Here is a 12,064-nt window from a genome sequence, read left to right as displayed (position 1 = left end):
CTCCTATACTTCTATAATTACTTGAGCTAATTCATTATACGCTGCTTGCGAATCCCCTAAATCCTTAAGATGTGGATACTACTAATTAATTCACTGCTTTATCCAAGCCTAGATGTGTTTAATTAGGTTCAAATCTAGAGAATAGGGTGCCTAATTAAATACTGATATACCTTAATCTTTAAACTATTTCGTAACTTTTTTAGCTATATAAATTAGGGCATTATTTTGTATAAATATTATATTAGATTATTAGCATCTCTTAATAGTTTGGTTAAGTACATTAATATAGGAATTAGCTAAGTATCTATTACGTTACACTTGCTTATCATAAGTCATAATAATTAAATCAGAACGTCCTCTAATTCAAATAGCACCCTATATCATGATACTTATATTATAGCCCTTTTTGTAGGTTTATACGAATTAAGAATCTCATTTCTGTGCAGCTGTACGCCAGGCCTATTCATGTTGACCTCCTTTGCCTCATTTAACGCTTGATTCATCCGAGAATATTATTCTAGCCCACTCTTTAACGCTCTAGTCTTTACGATTTAATACTCATTGATATCGAAGATTAACCACTTCTGGTCTTAATTCTGGTCTTTTTTTGCATTGCCATTTGCGGAGATGATAAGGAAGTAGAATTCGCTTGATAATACTGTCGGAGAGTTGAATCTGTAGATCTTAACGCATTTGTGCATAAGTTGATTTGGGATAGGAACGAGCATATTGTATAATGGCTCTTTTATCTCTTTCGGACGTTATAGAGGGTCTGCCCGCACGCGAGATCGATTTGTGGAGGTTGCGTTGTTCAGATAGTTCGTAGGTATATTGGACGGTTGAGGGCGCGAAATTGAGTATGCGACCAATTTCAGCGAATCTCACTCCACATTTGGCTGCGCCTACTATCTCTGCGCGCTCAATAGGCGTTAACTCATGATGAAGAGGCCTATTACCACTGATTTCGCGTAGTGGCCTTCGTGGGGGCATAATTCGTTGATAGAATGGGTGGGTTGTGGGTGCAAAATGCGAAAAAACGCGAAAAACGCGAAATCAACGGAGACTTTTGACCGGGTACTGTATATTTATAAAGACGCAGAATAATTATAACTCGCTAATTATAAATATAAGATAATTAATAGTTCTTAAATTTATTTAAGAGTGATCTGCTATATTTTATAGACCTTAAGAAATATACTAAAGTCCCTTATTTTTTCTAAGAAACATTATATATATAAAGTTTTAAATCCTTAAATAGCGACTATATTACAAAGGCTAGTACTCAGACTCCTTTTACCTCTAAATCTAAATCTAACAACATAATAGATTTGTTAAAGAATTTGTCGTTAGAAGATTTAAAGATTAGCCTTAAATCTTTCTATAAAATCAGGATTAATACTAAATAGCTAAACTCCACATTTCGACTACTTTTATTAAGTGGTTTCGATTTCAGCAAAAGCGCACCACCTTACCTTCTGCTTAATGTCGTAGTGAAATGCTAAATAGCCTGAAGTAAAGAACAGAGCAAAGCAGGTGTTTGTCTATGTCTGGCGATCAAGAATTTGGGACAATTATAGTATCGCGAACTGATTTAAGAGCTTGAGAGACAGTCGCAAGTCATAGCAAGTCTGATTACAATCTATCTCTCTAGCTTTCTTTACAGGCTTTAACACGTCGATATTAGTGGTGATAAAGGCAGGAGTAGCCTAGCCATTTTTAGCGATTTCACTATTAACGAAATAATGAGAATAGTTGTTCTTCGTTTTCTGTTTCCACCTGATAAGATCAAGTATATATCCCTTGATTAGCAAGATGTTTAGAAGCTATCAGCACATAGAATCTAATTCTTACTATTACCTTTATCTAAAGACGACCTTTTTCCAAATCTAGATACGATTTTGAAAAATCTGAGCAAAACTAATATCTAAGTAACTTTCTGACTATATACTTTAATTTTTAGATTTAGGATCTAGATAAATAGTAATTTTATTAAGTAAGGATTTTTTTTGGTTAAGAGATTACTTGAATAAGAGACGGAATTTAAGTAGTTATAATTAATACTATATAGCTAAGGCGAGAAGACTAACTTAGGATAGACCTAGTAGAGGTTATATAAAACACTAGTACAATAAGGAAGATCTTAGCATAATAGTGCTCTAGTACGCTAGATCATTAGAAACCTAGCTAGATCTCTAGATACTCCTACATTATTCAACATTAATCTAACTAATACAAAGTCACTCTGCATATCTCTCAGAAAAGGACCCTAAAAAAGGACCTCTAAAAAGGACCCCTAAAAAGGACCCCTAAAAAGGACCTCTAAAAAGGACCCCTAGAAAGGACCCCTGAAAAGGACCCCTAGAAAGGACCCCTGAAAAGGATCCTAGAAAGGACCCCTAGAAAGGACCCCCCTAAAAACCACCCTCCTAGAAAACACCCCCTTCCTCCCCTTACCCCTGAAAAACACCTCCCCTCTTTCTAGTTAGGAGGATTAAATCTCACGAATTAAATGATGTCAAGATGTAAGCTACAACCCTAGTTTACAGTATACTTTTAATCAGTTATTTATAGCTAAGATTTTTGCTATTATATATATTAATTTGATTATTTATTAGGGCCTATTTATAGTCCCTCTTACTTAGAATTAAAATTATTATGTAGTTATCTTGTGTTGCTCAGAGGAAAAGAATTACCTGACTGTAACAGCTAATTAGATACATTAGTTCCTGCTAATAACAAAACAAAGCCTTTTGTTATATAATAGCTTATTATATAATAAATTATATTACTACAACTCGTTTTATAACAGTATATAGCATGATAACCAGCAGCATAATAACTTATTATATAATAATCTGTATTACTACAACTTGTTCTATAATAGTATATATTATTACAACTCATTCTATAATAGTATAAAGCATAATAACTAGCAACAAAATAGCTTATTGCATAATAATCTGTATTACTATAACTTGTTCTATAACAGTATACATTACTATAACTTATTTTATAACAGCATATATAATTTATAAAACTCTTAGGATGTCTGAGGTCCTTAGAGAGAATCTATTAGTAGCCTGTTTCTCCTAGTAGGTTTCTCCTAATAGCTTGTTTCTCATAGGACCAGCTTAAATCTTATATCAGCCTTAGTTTATAACATTATAAAGCAGTAACTTTATACCTGTATACTCCATAATTACTGTGTGGATGCCTGCAACGTTGTTGCCCAGTATACAATCGATATGTCTTCATTCCATGCCCGACTTTATAGTCTGCAGCAAACATGTGCACAATCCGACTTCGTTCTCAGTCGTATTTACGAGTTTAATCATAATGTCGCTCGTGTCCAGCACGTTACCGCGAGCAGGGACTCACACGTGATTGTGGTCTTACCCTTGATTCTAACCAGGTCGTCCACAACTTTGTTGTTGATCACGAGCGTAGTAACATCTTCATTCGTCCTCCACATCACGTTCTCACCCGTGCTCTGAGTCTTGTTTGCGTCCAACACTAGGACTAAGCACTCGCTTGCGCTGCCACTCACGATCTTGACCATAATGTTGTTCCGTGGTAAGTTTATGCGGATGTACATCCTCCTGTCTCGCCTTGTAACCTTGCTGTAGACTATGTATGAGACCGTGTACTAAGGCAGGACTTTGATTATGCAGTTGTGTATAGTGATAAGCGCGAACCCGTTATTATTCTTATTTATATTACTAATTATATTCACGTTTATCTAGGTATATTAGTACAACTATATAGTAATACTAATGTTTTTTTTATTTATAGTTTAGCTACAGAGGATGTTATAGATCTTAAAGTAGGTCAAGACTATGACTGTCTCCCTATATAGTAGGTTTGAGCTCCTTATAAACTTACGCCTTATATGTAATCCGACTTTTGATTAGTTATTAATAAAAAATAATTAACAGAAGTAGGTAATAGCGTTAACCCTAAAAGCGTTATAAGAAATGTAGGTCTTACAAAAATATTATATAGTTTTTTAATTAGATTTTATTAACTTTTATTATAAGGAAATAGCGCTCTTTATTATAGAAAGTTATACTAATCTTATTAACTATAAAATAAATAAGCTTTTACAAAAGGTCTTTCTTTACTTATAGAAAAGTCAAGGCAAATTTAAACCTAATACTAAGATATTATAAATATTAAAATATCTTATATTCTTACTTTATATTAATCTAACCCTGATCTAGCAAAGAGAAAGCAGTTATAAACAGTGACTATATAGTTCTTAAAGTGTATAATACCTTAAAGGACCTTCTTATATTACAGGTAAGGACAAAGTATAGGCTCGTTTAAAGGCAAAAATCAAAGATGTTAACGCTTAACATATTCTTGTGCTTTCTGAGGCTGGCTAAAGCAGAAAGTTCGTGATTTATAAGGTAACCTAGCGTTCCTAAGACAAAAAAGGCACTAGATACTTATACAGATCATCAGGAATTAACTTAAAGGTGGCTCTATATCTACCTGCTGCACTTTCTCTATTATCTCTTTTAAGATTCCCTAATTATAATAGGATTTTGATTTCTTTTGATGTAATACTTTTTATACTTAATAAAAAGTAACTATAGCTTTAATTATATAGATATAGTAGTTAAGACTAGCTTTCTTTATAAAATTAAAGAGTTTATTATATAATATTTAAGTAATATATCTTTGTTCTTCTAAATTATATTTTATTATCTTTAATATCTAGTTATTTTTGTCTAGATTAAGTAATAAAAGATTAAGCTATTTATTAATATCTTAAGTCTTAATTTTTTTAAAAAATTACTTTTAAGATTCTTAAAAAACTAATTTTTAGAGCTTAGTTTTTTAATAATATAAATTAGCTTTAGCTTTTTAATATATTTTATATAGCTTTATTTTCTTTAAATTCTAAATTATATCAAATTTAGTATAAATATTCTTTAAGAGACTATCTTATAGCTACTAAACTCTTATAATATCTAGATAAGTCTTAAGCGTATTAAAATTAGAGATACTAAACTTAATTAGGGTATATAAATTAACATAATAGCTTATATAACTTACAGCTTTAATAAATATATTAGTAGAAAAACGCTTAAGAAAAGCGGCTTAAACGTTATATTATACTTATTTATTTAGATAAGCCTAAAAAAATCTAGTATCTTTATAGTTTATAACTTGCTATAGTATAGCTAGAGTAGCTACCTCTAAAGAGAAACTTAGTACTTATTTATCTAAATTAGTCTTTTAAAGAAATAAGATAAAGGATATATTATTTACTTTATTACTAATATCTTATTAGATATTATATAAGCCTAAAATCTGTATAAATTCTATTACTAAACTTAATTACTAAAGATAATAAAGATATATATAATAATAAAGAGCCTTGCTTAAAGATATTTAAATACTATTAGTAATAAGAATAACTTAATAAATAAAAATATATATAATAATAAAGAGCCTTGCTTAAAGATATTTAAATACTATTAGTAATAAGAATAACTTAATAAAAAATAAGTATTTAAAGAATAAAGCTTTTTTATTATAATTATAAACTTTAGTAAAGAAGACAAACCCTAGCTTAAAAGATATCTTTAACTAATTTAATATTAGATTTAAAGACATTATTATTTAGTACTAAAATAATTATAAGTAGAATAGAGTCAAATATAAGATTATTAACTTCAAAGAAAACAAAGATTTTATTATATATTTACTTAATATTAATAGGTCTATAAAAGAGAAAGAGAGTCTAGCTTACTGTTTAAGCTTCCTCTAGTATCCTTTAGTATACTTAACATTAATTTCTATAGCCAAAAGATTCTGAATCTTATTAAGATTAAGAAGTAAGAACAGTATAACATTATTATAACAGAGTATCTTAGCTTATTTGCTATTCTAGTTACAATCTATAATATTATCTTCTTCTTCTTTTTTTTCCTTATCTTCTTCTTCTTTTTCTTCTTTATCTTTGTTGTCTTTATTAATATAATAATCTTTGTCCTTTTTTTTATTCTTTAATATATATACTAATGCGTCTAGCTAAGTTATAATATATATAAAGATAAGTATTAGGAAGGGTATTTATAGCCGCTAATAGCTATCTAAGAAAGTAGTAATATCTATAACCTAGTAGTAATAAAGAATCAAGAAAACGTTATTAATATTTATTACTAGTTTCTTCTGTATTATAAGATTAAGATTATATAATTATTAAAGGTCTTTATTAATATATTATAGCTTGTTAGCCTAGATTCTTTCCTTAAAATAGCAGAATACGTACGTTATTAATATCTGTAGCTATCTTTATATATAAGCTTTAGCTAATACATTACTAGTAAAGTATATACTAAACCCTCTAATATTTATAGAGTATACTTTTCTTCTGTACTTTATATTAGTTTAATATTTATTTTTAAAATATTATAATATTCTCTTTAAAGTAATGCTAAAGAAAGACTAAGGGATCTTTATTTATTAATTTATAAAACCTAGAACTAATTAGTTTACTAACAAAGGTAATATTATTAATTAAGAGAAACTTACTTTTTCTATTATTTTTTTATTCTTTTAATATTATTCTTAGTAGAGATGATATAATACTTTTTAATAATCCTTTTCTTAGCTAACTACTGCTAGTGCTAACAGTAGTACTTAGCTATTAGTAAAGAAGAATCTTAATCTTTCTGTACGCTTATTCTGTAGACTTATTAGTCTATATAATACCTTAGAGATTAAAGAGGGCAAGAACAGAGTAGAGGTATAATAAAGAGGTAAATAGATTAGATGAAGAGCCGTGCGTAAAGCTGTATAAAGCGGCTTTAAGCGGTGATCAAGGGAACCTGTGGTAGAGGGTGAATACAATAAGCAGAGGCCATCACGTCTTTATAGTTAAGAGGAACTCTATGACTACTAGCGACGCCGCTGACAAGGTGCGAACACAGCGTATCGAAGGGAGCGGTTTCTGGCGGTCAGAAAACGAGGAGCCCAGAAAAGGGAAAGGTGGGGAAGGGGGGTGTTTTTCAAGGTGCGAAGTTGGTAAAATTAGACTGGGTGACAAAAAATGTGGTAGCACGTCACATGACCCGCGGTGCAACAGACGCCGAAAGCAGCGTCAAAGACTGCCTAAAACAGCGCCCTATGTCCCGGAATCTAGAGTTGTGAGGTAGTACTGTAGCTCCTCCTTAGTAGATCCCTCTACCTTGAGTGTCCTTCTTTGCGAACCTTATGGGTTTATCATGGAAGGCGGTGCTCCAGCAATGTTTGCTCCCTCCGAACCGATCTTCTAGTTATTGTGATTAGAAGCGTGTATTTTGAATCGCCCTAATGATTTTAACCCTGAGTTTCTGTACCTCGTCGCTCCGCGTTGAAGGTAGACAGAGCTGCATGCCATGTACTGCTCAAGCTACATCTCTTAGCATAATAACATACTGTGAGCCCATTGTGATCTCCTTCAGGGTCGCAGCCAGCCTGGAGTAGAAAGAGGAGCTTTTCCAGTAGCGATTCCTCTACATCTGTGTTTGGCAACTGCTTAACACCACGAACCTCATCCTGGTTTCTGCTTGTCAAAACCAAATCATTGTCGCTGCCGTCCCAGCCATCATCATCGTCATCGCCGTCATCGTCATCGCCGTCATCGTCATCGGCCCAGTAACCACAAACAGCTAAATGGAGAGCGCCCCGTCCCCACTTATCTTTTGCCGTGGGATTGGCACCATGCTCCAAAAGGATTTGGAGAAACGTTAGACATATGCCACGACTTGAGGCTGCATTAAGGAAAGGCGTCTCGCCGTCGGAGTTCAAGGCTTCGATAGAAAAGCCGATCTTGACAAAGTATGCGACCAATTGCGGCAGTTCGGAGACGAAGGCATTGCGTCCGGGATATAGGGTATGCCAAACTAACCGGTGGAATATACCATCGTAAACGGGTGATAATGGATCAGGGTCATCGCAATCGTCAACAGAAGCGCCCGCTTCAAGCGCTATGTCTGAGATGCGGCGAAAAAAATCAAATTCGCCAGGGGGTCTCCCCACCCTTGAACCAGACAACCATTCCAAAGCGGTCCCCCAAATTGACCAAAGAATTCCGAGTATGCCTCTGCAGGAAAAGTCATTTCACGGGCTTGCATAGTCACGAATGAAAACTTGCCGAAAGCAGTCTCCGGTTGTTGCCCCTTCCCGTAATAAGAGTTGCGTCATCTCTACAGATTGATTTGCGAACTATCATGGGTAAGTAAAGATAGCTTTATAATAAGGGCTAACTCACAGGCAGTAATGAGGTCCCATTTGGAATTCGATCGTTTGGCGAAGCTTGCTTAGACGAAAATAGTTCCTGCACCTTTCGTATATCATTATGTTCAAGAGCTGTTACGATCGGATGATTCCGCGGTATGATGTTGAATGAAGTAATACTGCGAGCAATAGTTGGACTACCTAGACTGTCAAAGGCTCGTAGCAATGTTGCTGAGACACCCTTTTTGCAAATTGCATCATTAGGAGTGAAGGTAAATGATGCTGTAGTAGTGGTTGAAGTACCTTGCGAAGCAAAGACCATCAGCTTGATTAACAAGCGCCCTACAGGTATGTCCTGTAGTGAACAAGTTTTGCTCGAGATCTGCAGAGAACGCAGTTTTTGAGCAATGTTGGTTGAAAACGAGGTCGCCTTCTGTGTCATTATCGCTCCCAGAAACCTGTTTTGGGTAAGAGGTGTCCAACTTGGTTCGTCCGTCTTCGACTTCAACCGCTTCCGAGTACCTAGAGCTGAGGCTTCATAGCTTGCGGCAAGGGAATTTCTGAACTCGCTAGCGACCCATTCAGTGATATCTTCACTGATTCCTGAAGACTGATTGTTTGACATCTTAGAGAGTTCCGCAAAGAAGGACTCTTCAATGAGAACAAGAGGCTTAGTAAGATTCTCTGAACCAATGTCTTCGAAAGCTGATTCGGGCCTGGAAATTGCTTGAGCCGAGTCCTCACTTATAAATGGTTCTGCTAAGAGGCTTTTCCAGTTATAAAGGTCTCCTGAAAGGCTTCTTTGATCTAACTGCTTAGGTGTCAGGGTTGGAGCATCTCTCACTATGAAGTCGTTCAAGTTGTAGTCCGTAGGTGTTGAGTCATTGTGACTAAATCCCTCTGAAATAAAGCGAAGATCGAAACCAAAGTCGATTACATCGTTGAATTCGAAATCTAGATCCCCGCTCGCACAGTCAGGCTCGTGTAACGGCACATCTATATCTGGTAATGCAAATGAATCACCGGTTGCATGTTCTGAGGAAGATTTAGATAGAACACTTTGAGGTTTCTGATGCTGTGAAGTATATATCTTAATGTGCGTCGGAGTCACTGAGAATAGGGATTAGATTCAAATAGTCTTCGTGACTCAACAACTCACTTTCTGGAGAATTCAATGGTCCTTTTATTCTTTTCGAAGCACGTTCTATCCGCTCTTGCTCAACATCGTGACCTCTCCACTGGAATCGAGAATCCTCGCCATTCTCTTGTCGTTTTCTTTTTATATATATCATCGTCTTCAAATCATTTTCAGGAATGTATTTCTTGACACCCCATTTCTCAAAACGGCGCTTAAGCTGCACCTCACTATCTGCTGTCAGTCTCCTTCAGTAAAGTTTTCAGATTGTATTCCGATTGTAACATGGCCCTCATACGTGATATCGAAACCGTGGCTTTTTGTCATGATACCAACAATGTCTTTTCGCGATATACCGTCTTCTATGAACAGCTGCTCTAGCTTCGGACGCCAAATGTCCCATTCGTTGTCAGGTATTCGTCGTGCACGCTTAGAATGCGACGAAGTGCTTATGACGGCTGGTGAGATTTGGGAAGCCATTTAATCCAAGCATTTACCGTTAGATGGGATGAGTCGAATGTTGATACTTATGTATGGCTGAAGCAGAAGGCAATGAGGTAAACTGGCTGAATCGCCGAGTCTATGTTTTTGGGTGAAGAAGGCAAACGTAAGAAACGCAATCCGTGTAAGTAAAGACGAGATTTTTCAACGCCCATATCTGTTGCTAGCACCATGAATTCATTATATAGAAAATTTGCAGTGGTACAACTCAGCCGCCTTCTTCCAACCACGTTAAGACAATAATACGATTTAGTTTCCGCGACCACAAATGTTATTGGTTGATGGAGCATATTTTGGGCAGCGTTGCCTTCGGGAGGATACCAATATGGAATAGTGGTGTCCAAAGAGCACTTTCTAAACTATTTTGGTCAAAGCGTACCTATCCCAAACAGGACTAAGTACATCAAAATGTACAATTCAACTCAGGTCAATTGAGAAAACGAAAAGTACTTACCACGGTTCGCAACAGAAGAGCAGACATAATGGCCTGTCTACCATGCGACTATAAAAAGGCCCCTTTCAGACCGCTTCTTCGTTCTCTTCTATTCCTTCTCTAGGCCTTAATATTAGACAACCTTAACCATGTTGGTACATCCAGCACAGAGGGTCATACAGGGAATGAGCTAACATAAGATTAGAGACGTAGCACAAAATGGCAGAACAACAAGGCCATCAGCATCCTGAATCTAATAAGCAACACAGAAGAACATCTTATATGGACAAGAAGGTGACGAATGTGACAAGCACACAAGTCAGCCTCCCTCTCATGCAAATCCATTAGTCACATCATTAAAATAATATTTACTAGCCAAATCAAATGCAACTAACATCACTTACCGAAGAGAACCTCTCGGCTTTGAGAGGAGAGCAAAAGCAACAATCCTCTGCTCCTAGAGGCCCGCCAACATCAATCGAGCGTTGGCTTGGAGAGACGAAACGAGAGCAGCCGTGGCAAGGGCTTAGAGTTGGTCCTTCCAGGTTTCCTCCTGTTTCCAAAAATGACAAATATATGGCGAAAGGGGAGAAGACTGGCAGTAGCAACAATGACGTGGCGGGATCCAATGGATCAATCGGTTAGAGCTCAGAGAATTGGCCAACTAGATAGATGACAATAAAAGGGTGACTGGTGAAACTGAATCAGGATTACATAGGCATTTCCGGTATACCCTTGGCATAGATTATGCCTGAGCGCAAGGATAAAAGCTCGCCACTGGTTTGCGTTCGTAGGTTGAGATGTTGACAACTTGCTTTTGATGTTAACAAGTCTCCTGAACTCACCTTGCCTGCTTCTCCTTTTCATTGACATAATCTTCCACCGTCTTTCCCTGCTTCTCTCCCCCTCCTCAGCCCTTTCTTCTATTACCCCTTTTCCTTCCCCTCTCAGATCCTGTGTCATAACCTGACTGTAAGTACACCCAAAACGCTGCCCGAACATCCTTTGACATGGCTCCACTGCTGCTACATACGACGACGCTGTAGTTCGGTGGACGACCAGCTCATATAAGTCAGTGTGTGATGATCAAATGATGTCTTGGATATAGGTCTTCTAGGTATTATGTTGGGAGAAGGCAGAGAGGAACGTGAATTGTCGTTTTGATATAGGTGTCGAATTGAGGGAATGATCTTTTTTTTGCCGACTAGTAGCCCATTCAGTAACAAAAAGAAATCTGCCTTTGGGGAGCGGCAGCCGAATAAGAGTGTACTTGGTGGTGGTTGCTGTTATCTCTGTTTGTGGCATCTATATTCAGATTCTTTGACGAGAGATCTGCACGGTGCAATACCAGTCCGAAGGTCCCGCTTCGAGGAGAAGTTTGGGTCTTCACTTGAAAGGTAGGTTGGACGTATGGGGTATAAAAGAGGAGAGGAGGGAGGTCGCCTTGTTTTAGGGGGTTGGAAAGGTGGCTGGGAAGAAGATCCAGCGTAGAACCTCCCCCTCCATAATTGAACAGGGTGGCGCTGATCGGCCATGTCGGAGACCTTCGGCGAGAGGCCATCCAGAGGCAGGTTCGTGCAGTGGTAACCCACGAATCACCTGAGAAGAGTGAGTAGTGTTAGAAAAGGGAGGGTCAAGGTGAGTGCGGAGCAGATTTTACTTTTCTTCTCGCGCCAAGACGGGTTGTGGTAGAAGGTTCGAAAATAAAGATGGACTGAAGAGACATGTTCAATCTGTAAGCTAAGCTTTGACACAAACTCGGA

At 36.5% G+C, this 12,064-nt stretch overlaps 2 protein-coding genes across 2 annotated transcripts; both read right to left on the bottom strand.

Moving 5' to 3' along the window:
- Positions 1 to 3,331: 3,331 nt before the first annotated feature.
- Positions 3,332 to 3,559, bottom strand: EPUS_05328 (uncharacterized protein; the record flags this gene model as incomplete). Its single annotated transcript, XM_007804907.1, has 2 exons — positions 3,332 to 3,490; positions 3,548 to 3,559. The coding sequence occupies 2 exons, from the start codon at positions 3,557 to 3,559 to the stop codon at positions 3,332 to 3,334; spliced, it is 171 nt and encodes a 56-aa protein (XP_007803098.1).
- Positions 3,560 to 7,332: 3,773 nt separating this feature from the next.
- On the bottom strand, positions 7,333 to 9,847 carry EPUS_05327 (uncharacterized protein; the record flags this gene model as incomplete). The annotated part of the gene is made up of 5 exons (XM_007804906.1): positions 7,333 to 8,035; positions 8,120 to 8,220; positions 8,267 to 9,342; positions 9,392 to 9,597; positions 9,666 to 9,847. The coding sequence occupies 5 exons, from the start codon at positions 9,845 to 9,847 to the stop codon at positions 7,333 to 7,335; spliced, it is 2,268 nt and encodes a 755-aa protein (XP_007803097.1).
- Positions 9,848 to 12,064: the final 2,217 nt, after the last annotated feature.

The sequence above is a fragment of the Endocarpon pusillum genome (assembly GCF_000464535.1).
Source record: "Endocarpon pusillum Z07020 unplaced genomic scaffold scaffold3676, whole genome shotgun sequence".
Taxonomy (NCBI): Eukaryota; Fungi; Ascomycota; class Eurotiomycetes; order Verrucariales; family Verrucariaceae; genus Endocarpon; species Endocarpon pusillum.
The sequence above is the reverse complement of the archived record's forward strand: the minus strand, read 5'-3'. Positions and strand labels throughout refer to the sequence as shown.